This window comes from Stegostoma tigrinum, chromosome 5 (assembly GCF_030684315.1).
Source record: "Stegostoma tigrinum isolate sSteTig4 chromosome 5, sSteTig4.hap1, whole genome shotgun sequence".
Lineage (NCBI taxonomy): Eukaryota > Metazoa > Chordata > Chondrichthyes > Orectolobiformes > Stegostomatidae > Stegostoma > Stegostoma tigrinum.
The window spans coordinates 4,072,724-4,086,979 of NC_081358.1; the positions used below are offsets into that span (position 1 = coordinate 4,072,724).

The 14,256-nt window shown below is 42.1% G+C and overlaps 1 protein-coding gene across 3 annotated transcripts in view; it reads left to right on the forward strand.

Moving 5' to 3' along the window:
* The window catches only part of LOC125451703 (dual specificity calcium/calmodulin-dependent 3',5'-cyclic nucleotide phosphodiesterase 1A-like), a 793,424-nt gene that overhangs the window by 84,476 nt on the left and 694,692 nt on the right, over positions 1–14,256 (forward strand). For all 3 annotated transcript variants that reach the window (XM_059645774.1, XM_059645776.1, XM_059645775.1), the window contains exon 3: positions 6,043–6,214. In XM_059645774.1, coding sequence (XP_059501757.1) covers positions 6,043–6,214 — 172 coding nt within the window. The remainder of the gene's footprint in view (positions 1–6,042; positions 6,215–14,256) is intronic.

Consider the following 14,256-nt stretch of genomic DNA (forward strand, 5'->3'; position numbering starts at 1 on the left):
CTGCTTGGCCTGCTGTGTTCATCCAGCTCCACACTTTGTTATCCCAAATTCTGTGTCCACTTTGGCGCATACATATTCATCTTATAGATAAGGTGTTTGATAAGGTTCCCCATGGTAGGCTCATGCAGAAGGTAAGGAGGCATGGGATAGTGGGAAATGTGGCTAATTGGATTCAGAATTGGCTGACCCTTAGAAGACAAAGGGTGGCAGTGGACAGAAAATATTCAACATGGTGCTCAGCCATGAGTGGTGTACCACAAGGATCTGTTCTGGTTCCTCTTCTATTTATGATTTTTGTAAATGATTCGGATGAAGGAGTGGAAGGGCGGATTAGCAAGTTCGCGGACAATATGAAGGTGGGTCATGCTGTGGACAGTGCGGAAGCCTGTTCTAGGTTACAAACAGACGTTGATAGAATGCAGAGCTGGGCTGAGATGTGGCAGATGGAGTTTGACCCTGAAAAGTGCGAGGTGATTCATTTTGGAAGGACAAACTTGAAAGCAGAATACAGGGTTAACGGAAAGATTCTTGGCAGTGAGGAGGAGCAGAGGGATCTTTGGGGTTTGTGCCCACAGTTCCCTGAGAGCTGCCACCCAGGTGGATAGAGTTGTGAAGAAGGCGCATGGTGTGTTGGTTTTCATTAATAGAGGGATTGAGTTCAAGAGCAATGAAGTTATGTTCTAGCTATCCAAACGTGTGGTTCGGCCACATCTGGAGTATTATGTCCAGCTCTGGTCACCTTGTTACAGGAAAGATGTGGAAGTGTTAGAAAAGGTGCAGAGGAGATTTACCAGGATGTTGCCTGGAATGGAGAGAAGGTTTTATAAGGAAAGGTTGAGAGAGTTACAGATTTTCTCTTTGGAACGACGAAGATTGAGAGGTGACTTGATAGAGGGGTACAAATGATCAGAGGTACAGATCGAGTGGACAGCCAGAGACTTTGTCTGAGGGTGGAGGTAGCTTTTACGAGGAGGCATAGTTTTAAAGTGAGTGGAGGTAGATATAGGGGAGACGTCTGAGGTAGGTTCTTTACTCAGAGTGGCTGGGGCATGGAATGCATTGCCGGAGAGTGGAGTTGGAGTTGGCCTCATTAGGGGCATTTAAGCGGCTATTAGATAGGCATATGGATGATAGTATAAAGTAGCGGCAGAGGTTAGATAGGCCTTACGTTTAGGCTAAAAGTTCGGCACAACATTATGGGCCGAAGGGCCTGCATTGTGCTGTACTGTTCTATGTTCTATATTGCAGTACACTTGAGTGCTTCCTATGATTTGTGTGGAATATTTAACAACTGGCTTTACTTCAATATAAAACTACAGTAAAATTGTCTTGTAGCCACAAATATATTGTGATGTTTTTCTTTGTCCCAGATCTTTAAATACGATATTCGTAATTAACTGCACAATACCAAAAACTGAAATAGCTTTATCCTTTGTTGGTTCCACAATGTATTGCTCCAGGAAACTATCACAAAAGCATATCTTCCTTTGTTGATTTGATGGCTCTAAGTGACTGAATTGCAATGAAAGACATCTGATTTTGCAGGTCCATTTGGTCTGAATACCAACTATGAAGCTAAATTAGAAGTTACAAAGGTCGAGGCTTCTGGGCATGGCTTATCACGTCGGTTCAGAGCCCACCTTCAGCTGCTCTGCAGCAGTACAATGAGTTTAAGCTGCCCTCCAGCAACATAATCAAGCAAAAATCAACAATCCCAAGGTGCACTCTCAGAGCCTGATCTTCCTGGGGGAAATGTGCAGTACAAACTTGAATTTGTAACTTGTTTTGTGATTGCCTGCTGCATGATTTGCAATCTTGTCATCCTGAGATATCAATCTTTACCATAATCTGGGAACTATCAAGGACAGGAGGAAAAACAAGAGCAGGAGGAAGAACAGGAGATGGAGAAGCAGCAATCAGTAGAACCACTACCTTCACAGAGACCAACTCATCAAGGGGCACCTCAACTCAGTAATCTTTTCCAATCCCCATTTCCCAACAATCACAAAGTGAATATCTTGCAGCCATTAATGAATTGACAACCAAAGGACTATGTTCCTTATTTGATCAGCCACCTGCTGTGATGTATGGCTCAAATTAGACAAGCACCAAAAGCAATATCAGAGTGTCACAACATAATGTTAATATGAGTGGAATGCTGTCATCAGCTGAAAAAGATGTTCTACCTATCACGCCTTTGAGCAATATTGTGTGTGTGGTTAAGTGATGGTTATTTTTTATTGGCTAAGTACAGATCAAATTCAGCCATTCCGGGTTTACCAAATACAAATAAATCATCTACCTCTAGGAGTGATACATTTAGTGGGCAGCATTTGCTGAACAGCCCTGAATGTACTAATAGCAACATCATCAACCAATTTAACATGATCAGCCGGGCTCATAACGTGGCCAGAAAGAAGCAAAGTATTTCACATACAGAGACCTTTTCTCTGCAAATGAAAGGAACATGTCCAAGCCTTCTGCCTTATTACCAGCAAGCTCAGAGTGCTTTAAATTCTCGGGGGCTTTGTCTAGGGAAACACTTCAGTCAGTCAGCTTGCCAGCTCCCATAAGATACATTGTCCTTGTCATTTGAAATTCCGCACTCTTCTATTTGCCTTTTTGGGTACATGGTGCAAAGCTCCAGTATCACCTTTCTCTTTTCAGCAAAGATAATTAGTTGTGGTATTTCTCCAATAACAGATGTTGGTCTAACTAGTCAGAACTTCTCTGTTTTCTTTCAACCTCCATTCTTGAATAATGGTGTTACTTTTGCTAGCCTTTGGGGCCATTGCAGAATGTAGGGACTTGTGTAAAATCAAAACTATCATATCTGCTGACGTTACACCTACCCATTTTAGAATGTTAGGATGGAAGCCATCTGATCCTGGGTTTTGGTGGATTGTAGTCCCATATGTTTCTCCAATATTTGTCCTCTGATGTTAATTATCTTAAATTCTGCACTCCTTTCAGGCTCTTAATTACACTTTATTTCTGCGGTGTAATTTTGGTCTTTTGATGTGAAGACAGACACAAAATATTTGTTCAATATCTCTCCAGTTTCCTAATTCCCTGATTTCCCTCTGGCCCTAAGAGACAAATGTTCCTTTAGCTGCTCTCCCCTTTATATAATTGTAAGTGCTCTTATAACCTGTTTTAATTCTGCTGTCTAGGTTACTCTCATTCTCTATGTTGTGTATGTCTCTTGTCTTTAAGAGTGTGCACTTTTCAGCATTCTGTATGCTGTATGTATCTAATGTTGTGACTCTGCCTGCCAGTTTGTTGTCAAATGTACTCCTGGAAATCAGTTGATTTGCTGTAAAGTCTGCTTCATAAAGTTAGTGTGTTTTACTATTTTAAGTAAACTAACTATTGAAGTTAATCAATCTCTGAGGATTGATTATTAGACCATTATAATAAGTATGACATGAAATGCAACAGCATTGCACAGCTGAGGTCTATCATGTTCAAACAGCCAACAAGCAAAATAATGTACAGATTAAACTTATGGTTGACAGTCTTATGTTATGCTAAGTTCCACAAGACAAAATCCAATGTATTTATCTGTTGTAGTGTCAGAAAATGCTGAAATCACAACTAGTTGGTCAGTAGGCAAACCCCTACCAATAAACCCATTTAATTCACTTCAGACAGATAAATGGTCAGAGTACAGGCTGCATGTGTTGCAAGGAGGAGAAGGTCCGAGGCCTATTGTTAGAATGTATAAAACTCCCTGGTTTGAATCGGGGACACAGCAGACCTCCTAGCAGAGCTTAAAGTATTTTTAAAAAAATTCAGACTTATTGTTTCTGGATTTGGGTCTGTCTGAAGCAGAAAAGCAAGCCATCAAGATTTTCATAGTAATTGGGACACAAAGATGGGTGGAAAGGCAAGTTGAAAGAGGGGTATAAATATTTTATAGAGAGATATTGCTCGTTTAAGTATTAGGCGAAATGTCGGCAAATGGATCATAATGTGGGAAAATGTGAAGCCGTTCATTTTGGAAAGGAGAACAAAAGAACGGTATTTCAATTGTGAAAAACTGCAGCAAGCTGCACCATGAAAGGATTTGGGATCCATGTGTATACAACACAGAAAGCTAAAAGAGATAACAAGGTGTAGAGCTGGATGAACACAGCAGGCCAAGCCGAGACCCTTCTCTAGGCCCAAAACATCAGCTTTCCTGCTACTCTGATGCTGCTTGGCCTGCTGTGTTCATCCAGCTCTATACCTTACTATCTCAGATTCTCCAGCATCTGCAGTTCCTACTATCACAGAAAGCTAACACATAGGTGCACCAGGTAATCAGGAAGGCTAATGGAATGTTGGCCCTTATTTCAAGGGGGTTGAGTTATAGCATTAGGTAAGTCTTACAGAAACTGTATGAAGTGCTTATGAAATCATGTCTGGAGTATTGTGAGCAATTTTGTCCATTTATTTAAGGAAAAGTAGTGTTTCATTGGAGACAGTCCAGAGAATGTTCATGAGGATGATCCCTGGAATGATGGGACTGTGTTATGAGCAAAGGTTAGACAAGTTGGGACTCTATTCATTTGAGTGTAGAAGAATGAATGGAAATTTTATTAAAACACATAGGATTCTTAAGGGGCTGACAGGGTTAATGCTCAGAATTTATTTTCCTCATGGGAGAGACTGGGACCGGAAAGCATGCTCTCAGAATAGAGAAGTGCCAATATATGATTGAGATAGGGAGGAATTCCTTCTCTCAGAAGGTTGAGTGTCTTTGGAACTCTTTGCCACAGAGATCTGTGGAGGCAGAGTCCTTGTGTATATTTAAGGTTGAGATGGATAGATTCTTGATCAATGGAGGAGTTGAAGGTATGCAGAAAGGGCAGGAAAGTGGATGTGAGGAGTGATGGTGCTAAATGCTCTATTCCTGTACCTCTTTCTTAGTGCCCTATGGTCTAAACCTCAGCTGCTTGGACCACACAAGTCCAATTCATGTGTCACGTTTTTGCTTTCTGTTGAACCTAGTTTAGCAAATCTTAAAATTATTGTAATAAAATGTGAGGCTGGATGAACACAGCAGGCCAAGCAGCATCTCAGGAGCACAAAAGCTGATGTTTCGGGCCTAGACCCTTCATCAGAGAGCTGATGAAGGGTCTAGGCCCGAAACGTCAGCTTTTGTGCTCCTGAGATGCTGCTTGGCCTGCTGTGTTCATCCAGCCTCACATTTTATTATCTTGGAATTCTTCAGCATCTGCAGTTCCCATTATCTCTTAAAATTATTGTCTTGGCTTTCAAATCCAGCCATATTTTCACCTTTCCCTGTCTTTGCAAACTTTCTTCGGCTCTGTTACCTTCCAAGACCTATGCATTATCTATGGGAGGTGATGGCTCAGTGGTATTATCGCTATCCTGTTAATCCAGAGATCCAGAAAACATTCTGAGGACCTGGGTTTGAATCCCACCATGGCAGGTGGTGGAATGTAAATTCAATAAATATCCAGAATTATGAATTGCCAAGGAAAAAACAATCTGGTTCACTAATGTCCTTCAGGGAAGGAAACTGCCATCCTTACCTGGTCTGGACTACATGTGACTCCACAGCAACGTGGTTGACTCTAAATGGTCCTCTGGGCAGTTAGGGATGGGCAATAAATGCTGCCTAGCCAGTGACATCCTCATCCCAGTAATGAATAAAGGGGAATGAAAAACTCCTCCAATTCTCTTACTCATTCAGGCTTTCAACATTCCATCATTGTTGGAACTGTCTTTATCCGTCTCGGCCTAGTTATTATTATTATTATATCGCTGAATATCTTAATTCCCTTCCAACTCTCTCTCTCTCCTCACTAAAGATATCCCTAAATGTAAACTCCTTTTGAAATTTTTACTCAAATGCCTGAAAATCTGTTTGTGTGGCCTAATGTCAAATTTTGTTTGATATTGCCACTGTGAACTGCTTGGTATATTTGATGACAATGATGGTGCTGCACAATTGCAAGTTATTACTGTTAAAATTGTCAACTAAGATTTCTGTATAACTTATAATGTATCTCCTTTCCTTTTAAATTCTAGGTTCAAAATCACAGACCTCTTTGCGGCATGGTGGTGCAAGGTTTGAAGGGAAAGATGAAAAAAGAAAACAAAAATTAGGAAATGATGTTGATTCACAGAATCCAGATGAAATCCTAGCGGAAGAGTTTCTTTCTGTTGATAACCCAGATGCTTTGGAAAAGGCCGCGATCAGGTTAGCAATTACATGTGAACAGCAATGAAACCATCCATGGAATTTGTTTGGTTTATTGAGTTTTCTTTCACTGTGGATTTGGTTACGAGGGATTGATTTAAAATTGGTAGAAATAACTTAGGTTTAAATGTGTCTCCACATTTTCTTCAGCTTTCAAAGGCTCACTTGCATCACGAACAATTAAGCATTTGAGGAGCCCTTTGTCTCAGGTGCAGAAGTAATAGGCAAGTTGTGTAAGTTCCATGATGACTTTTAATGAAACTTCTATTGCAAGATTTCTGAGAGAACCTTGTTGGCATGGTTCTGGAATTGCATGGAGGTAGGACACAGGAAGTTGAGACAGCAGGTATGTGCCCTAATTGTGGTGATTAATGTTTTTTCTTGTCATTTGCCCAGAAGCCCTTGCTTATCTTTGAGGTCTTTGACATGAAAATGATCATGTTCATCATTCAGGTATTTGGCATGTTTCTGGTGGGAGCCTTTGTTACTCCTAAGGCTGACCCATTAGCAGGATCTTTGCAAATAGGACAGGATACCACAATCTTTTGAGTTTGAAAGCTTTGTTGGCATAGTGTTTCCTTTACTGCATTTTCACTCTGTTTCCGATCTCCATTTACAATTGAGACAGGCTGCAGCTTTTGCTTTTTACGTAGATTTCCCAAAGCCAGTAATTCTGAGCAAACCACCCCCAGATGCAACATCAAAACTGCTAAGTGAACCCACAGTATCCTTCTAGAGCTTCCTTTGACTGGCATGAAGTCGTACCCCAAACTGAAGCACTGCATAGAAAATTTGTTCTGCTATGTGGGCGTCTGGTTCAATGGCTATCCCAACTCCGTTATGACTTTTGCAATTTGGTGTGGACTTTTGGTGTCTTAGTCTGGGTCAGTGTTACAGTGTTGTGCCATTTTGTCCTGTTATTCAGGAGCTTATGAAGGAAACTTAAGGGAATTGTTGAACCTCTTGACATGAGACTGATATACATCCAAGTCTTTCAGATGGAGAGCAGAATGGGCAGGACTATGAACAAGAATGATCCTGGTGATAAAGGACTTGTCATATGAGAAATGCTTGAGAACTCTGGGTCTGTACTTAGTGGAGTTTAGAAGGATAAGGGGGGCATCTCGTTGAAGCTTACAGAATATAGCTAGGTCTGGGTAGAGTGGACATAAAGAAGATGCTTCCATTAATAGAGATTAGAACCTGAGGCAACAGCCTCAGTGAAGGGACAACCCTTCAGAACAGAGGTGAAGAAGAATTTCTTCAGCCTGAGCGTAGTGAATCTGTGGAACTCATTACTATAGAAGACTGTAGAGGCAAAATCATTGAGTGTATTTAAGGCAGATTAGTAAGAGGACCAGAGGTTACAGGGAGAAGGTACAGGAGAAAGGGGTCGATAAACATGTCAGCCATGGTCAAATGGTAGTGCAGCCTTGATGGGCTGAATGGCCCAATTCTCCTCTTCTATTTCATCGTCTAATGGCCACGGACTGAATCCTGGGGTTGAGCTCAGACTTTCTGGAGGAGGCTGGTACCTTACTTTACTTTGCTTCAGGCTGCTCCTAAGGACCAAGTAATCCCATGCATTGGTGAACAAGTCTTTGCCATATTGTGTTTCCAGCTCCAGCAGCTGGTACGTGGTTATTCGCAAACAGAAAACTGTGAAGTATAACTTTGGGAGACCTTAGCTTCCCATCCACATGAAATTTGATTTTGGTGTCAGGATCATCATCGTTATAGAAAGTATTGGCAAGCATAGGGGGGGAAAAAAACACACTGCTGGTTGATAGTGCTTGCTCCCAGCCCTGTTATTGACTGGGAATGGGTCTGAGGATTCAGTATCGGCTAGAAATGCTGATAGGTACAACATTATTGAACTGGAAAAATGTCAACAATGAATTTCTCGAGGCACCCGAATTTCTCCATCACAATTCCAGTAGATAACCTATAGCATTTAAAAGGCGATTTGAACCTCAGTAGTTGATGGCCAAAAGAATGACACAAGATATAGAAAAACAAATTTCCCATGACAAACTATTGGAATCACTATTGGCTGAACATGATTTTTTTTTCTCTTGGCCGCTCGTACTTTAAATGAGCAGAAGGGGATGTTCTCCTTTTATACCTTTCACGGTTTGCAATCTCCACGGAAACACTAATTACTGCAGACATTGTCAGTTGCTCCTAGCTTCCAATAAATTCCACTATCATCAGAATTACTTTGTTTCTTTCCGAAGATTTTGAAGAGTTTCTATTTCCACCAGTGATAATGGGAACTGCAGATGCTGGAGAATCCAAGACAACAAAGTGTGTAGCTGGATGAACACAGCGGGCCAAGCAGCATCTCAGGAGCACAAAAGCTGACGTTTCGGGCCGAGACCCTTCATCAGAGAGTCTGGAGGGAGGAGGGTAACTTCTTCAGGTTCTCTGAAGGGTCTAGGCCTGAAACGTCACTTTTGTGCTCTTGAGATGCTGCTTGACCTGATGTGTTCATCCAGCTCCACACTTTATTATCTATTTCCACCAGCTGCTTTAAGCCCTGTTCAGTGAATTTCTCTTCCTTGGATGAATCCATAATAAATTACTTGGAGTCCTTACATGGCTGTGGCCTGCGTTATTTGGCTTTGTTGTCATGAACTAACTACCTGTAAAATGTACTATTCCACCCCATAGCCATTACACTCCTGCTTATCACCGTTTTTAGCAGCGACTTAGTCAAAGAGTTTCGGAGGTAAGAGTCAATTAAGTGAATGCACTCCAAAAGTTTTGCCAGTGTTGGGAACTTATCCATTGTAAAGGTAAGTAAATATGATGGTTCTTACGGCTTTATGAGGTGCATTTTTATCCTTTCTTTTGTGAAGAGAGGTTGAGGCAGAGGTGACGAGTACGCTGCTCCAAGCCAATAAAGTAAATAACTTGTGAGGCCTTGGCTTTTTGTTTAAAATTGGAACAAATAGAAGCAACATGAAGGGATGGGGTAAGGCTTTTGCAGAGTTGGGATTTTAGTTTAACTCTCAGAAGTTGTTGGCGTTTGGAAACAGCTAAACATCTTCCACTGCTATAGCAAAATGCTTGAGTTCTGACTCTGTCTGAGTTTTTTTCATGATGTTCTTTCCTCCTGGACTGGAGAATTGCATGTGAGACAATCTATTTGACTGAATTTGCCTTTGCCTAGGGTATGTTTATGGATTGTTACTATCTTGGAACATCTACTCTTTCATAGTTAAAAAATCTATTATTCCATTAACTTTTCTGATAGTTAAGTTATTCCAGTTCTTCTTTCCTTTATTTGTTTTTGAACAACAAAGTAAGAATAAAGTGCGTCTTGCTTAAAGCAAATGTTAGTGAAGGGTCTAATGGAATGTTAACTTGTATTACAAAGGAGGACTGGATGGGGATAGCACACCAAGTAGATCAAGGGCAGGAAAACTGAATGACCTGCAAATTTCAGCAGTGGTCTGTGGTGAAAGCTTAAATTTCTTGAGTCACTGGTGTTCAGACATTACAAGGAAGCAGATTATTTTCTCTTAGCCCCTAGAACTGGATCTCTATGCCCATTCCATTCACCCCATGGATTGGCAAATGGTTGATGAGAATGCCACTGTTTTACTGCTGCTGGTGTCGATCCAGCTGCTGGTGTTGCCGTTCCTCCAGCTCTAAGTGCAAGCTGATGCTGCATAAGATGCTTCCATTCCCTGGTGGAAGCCAGGAAATGCAATTGAGTAAAATGTAAAGCAGGTGAAGTGACTTCCAAGAATTTGGCAATCACCCATCAAGCAACGGAAGACCCTTTCAGAAGGAATGCTCTGAGCAGAGGCCACTCATCACCATCATTCGAACTTTTCACTTTCACTGATCAAAAGCTTCTCAATGTCAGATTCACCAAAGAATCTGCCCCAGCTGTGCCCTCCCATTTATAACCTCGGCAATCTGCTGAAAGCTCACAAAATTGATGCTGCTGTTACTCCTGGTTGGAGCCATTGGCGGGCCCAGAGTGGAGACTGAGATAGTAGGAGGTGCAGATGCTGGAGAATCTGAGACAGCAAGGTGTAGAGCTGGATGAACACAAGCAGCATCAGGAGCAGGAAGGCTGACGTTTCGGGCCTAAGCCCTGCTTCAGAAAAGTCTAGGCCTGAAACATCAGCTTTCCTGTTCCTCTGATGCTGCTTGGCCTGCTGTGTTCATCCAGCTCTGCACCTTGTTATCTCAGAGTAGAGACTCTTGGTTATTGATGAGGCAGCAGAGCTGGGGTCTCCTGGTTGTGGGTCAAGGGTGGGTTCAACATGGGACCTGGCATTGACAGTAGCACTGGCGAGGTGGGACCCCTGGAGAAGAGATTGCACTGGAGCAGTGGTGACCCCTACATTGGAGGGCCCGGCACTGGAAGGGGCAAGGAAATGAAGGAGGGATGGCAGCGCAGGCATCATTTGTGAGCTGGGCCAGGGCTTAGGGCAGCACAATGGCTCAGTGGTTAGCACTGCAGCCTCACAGCACCAGGGACCTGAGTTCGATTCCAGCCTTGGACTGTCTGTGTGGAGTTTGCACATTCTCCCCGTGTCTGTGTGGGTTTCCACCGGGTGCTCTGGTTTCCTCCCACAGTCCAAAGATGTGCAGGTTAGGTGGATCAGCCATGCTAAATTGCCCGTAGTGTTCAGGGGTGTGTGGGTTATGGGGGGATGGGCCTGGGTGGGATGCTCCAGGGGGTGGTGTGGACTTGCTGGGCTGAAGGACCTGTTTCCACACTGTAGGGAATCTAATCTTATGGCAGAGGCAGCAAAATGAGGATAAGCCCTCTTTCTGTTATATATTTTTAATCTTTTTGTTCTTAAACTTAAATGTTGCCAGATTGCAGCGACAAATGTAGCTTTTCACTGTAGTTTACTGTATTATTCACTGTAAAATACAAGTGATAATAAAATCATTCAATTCAGTTCAATGCAAAACTAACACATTTCTTCCAAACAGTGCTCAGTTCCCAGAATATCTTAGTGACAAAAACCTGACAAACTCAAAGGAATTCCATGCTTGCCTGAAAAGCCAGATGACATCTGAAGATAACAACTTATGGAGCTAGATGAACACAGCAGGCCAAGCAACACCTCAGGAGCACAAAAGCTGATGTTTCAGGCCTAGATCCTTCATCAGAGAGGGGGATGAGGAGAGGGAACTGGAATAAATAGGGAGAGAGGGGGAGGCAGACCGAAGATGATGGGGAGAAAAGAAGACAGAGTTGCAGTGGGAGAGAGATTCCCTGAGGTTGGTCCGGAGGGTAACTTCTTCAGGTTAAGCATCCCTGGAAGAGGCTTCGCAGTGAAGTTAAAATTGTATCAGTGATAATGGGAACTGCAGATGCTGGAGAACCCAAGATAACAAAGTGTGGAGCTGGATGAACACAGCAGGCCAAGCAGCATCTCAGGAGCACAAAAGCTGACGTTTTGGGCCTAGATCCTTCATCAGGTGAGATGTTGCTTGGCCTGCTGTGTTCATCCAGCTCCACACTTTGTTATCTTGGGTTCTCGAGCATCTGCAGTTCCCATTATCACAGATCAGCTTTCAGATGTCATCTAATGATGTTGGGATCCTGATCCAACCTTGCTTTTCAGGCATTTAACTTGTTGTGTGCTCCCAAACCTGCTTCTTCCCCCTTGGCTAGAAAATGCCCATTCCATGTGGCTGCACTGGGCTATGTTTTGTATATAATTACCACTGTAAAGAGATGTGGTTACATTTTTGCTCTTGGGTACTATCTAACTGCTTGATGGATAGAATTGTTATGATTGAGAGCATTTCTGTCTCAGTGTGTGAGGAAATAATCATAATCTTGAAAAGAGGTTGAAAGCTAACTGAGCTGCTGGAATTCTGAGATGGAACAGGAACTGCTGGAAGCACACAGCACAACAGGCAAATCTATAAAATGGAAGATAAAGGATGTTTCAAACCCTGCAACTGGAATGTACAGTTACATTCAAAATGTTAAACTCATACTGATGAGCCTGCATTTTCAATGAATATTTTCAAATTCCCAGGTCCCCAGAGCTTTACCTTTGGCCCTGACATTTGACGACTTGTCACGATTTGATTAGGGTCATCGCTGCTGCAAGATGCAGCAGCTCGTGAGAATTGAAGAGACAGAGATATACAACATTGATGGTATTTATTGTAAGGAATGGATTCCTGGCACCCTAGGCCCAGTTATTGTGTGGAGAAGAGCTGACTGTCTCATTCGCATTGCTAAAAGATCCAGTGAGACATTTGTGTTTTGTTTGGTGCACATTATCATATTTCTGCCAGCTGCGAAGGATGGAACTCTTAGACTACTAATCCTGTTTTTGCAGTGTGATGTAGATGTACAGTATAGCGCAAGCATAAATAGTTGTTAAATTGCAGGTACAAAGCCCCATTGCAAGCTGTTCAAAAACTGGACTTATCGAAAAAAGGGATATTTTCAGAATGTGTCATGCATCAATTTTAATAGAGTAAAATAGAAAGAAATAACTTACCTGGACAATTCAGCTACATGCTGGATAGAAGTGGTGTTGTGCCAGATGAGTGAGATGCTTTGACACCTCTGCAACCCCCTGACCCACCCGATCAAGTTTGTCCAAAACCTTCTACATCTTGAACCGCCCAGCCTGAAATCCAGGAAGATCCTAAGTCAGGTCCTGTCCTATTTTGACACACTACCTTGCACTGCGTTTTAGTCGAGGCTTGACCTCACCTTTTACTACATTGTGTGAATTGTGTTCTTATGGACCAGTTATATGATTAGGCTAGTGTTTTATTTAGCTAAACAACACAGAATAATTTAAAATTGTTCCTTCACACATGCAGATTAAGGTCACTTCTTTTTTATACAGCACCACTCGAAATCTACTCCACTGTTGATAGATTGAAGCCGATGTACTTTCAAAACTGCGACCTTTGGTATTACCCCAATGTCCTCAGACAGCGTGATCTCCTTTGGCTTGTCCTCTACATAGAATCGGGGAGACAGTCCAACAATATGAAACCCAACTGATGTTAACGAGGAAGAAATTCTCCTTGTATGAGTACTGAAAAAAAAATGTTAGGATTGATGGGGAAGAGATATAGTAGGAAATGCCAATGCTGGAGAATCTGAGATAACAAGGTGCAGAGCTGGATGAACACAGCAGGCCAAGCAGCATCAGAGGAGCAGATTTCTGAAGAAGGGCCCAGACCCAAAACATCAGCTTTCCTGCTCCTCTGATGCTGCCTGGCCTGCTGAGTTCATCCAGCTCTACACATTGTTATCTTTAGGACTAATGGGATTATATTTTACTGTGTATGTGCACAATATGGGCCACGAAAGTCTGAGACAATATAGAAATACTTGAGGTAAAGTTGATTATCTTTTTATTATTGCTGGGTTCTGTTAGATTAGAGATTTAATTTCTCTGAAGATCTAACCACACACCCTAAACTTGTAGTACAAACCAAGGGATTAGTTGAAATGGTGGCACTTGGTGGCAACTTCCTGTGGTACCTGATGATGTCTCAGTGAGCAGCTGGTTCCTGCAGTAGGATCTTAGATTGTTCATGATTAAAATCTGGATTAGCTGATGGTGTTCATCTGTAGATAGCTGGTTTTTGTATAAAGAAACACATTTCATCACAGTGCCTGACCTGTTCCTCAAGGTGCTATTCATAAGCATGAATATACCTGTTGGCTTGGAAACAATTGGTTTGATACGTGGCATGTTCTTTAGAGTGAAGCACATCTTTGAGAAGTGACTATGTTTTCTACAAATAATATAGTGTTGATGTGAGGTTAAACATGCTGATGTGGGGTTTGGAACCATACCTGCAACAAGATACTGTAACATTAGATCATTTAAGATTTTGTGTAAAATGTTGTCACATCTAATATACTTTTCATTTTGAGAGGTCTGTCTCCTCTGTTCGAATGCTGTATTGTGTTTCAAGTAGTCAACAATGTCTGTAGGATGTTCTTTATTAAATGGAACTTTTGCTTCTCAAATAATTTTCTAGACTCGGGAATCCACTGCTAATTGAACAACTTG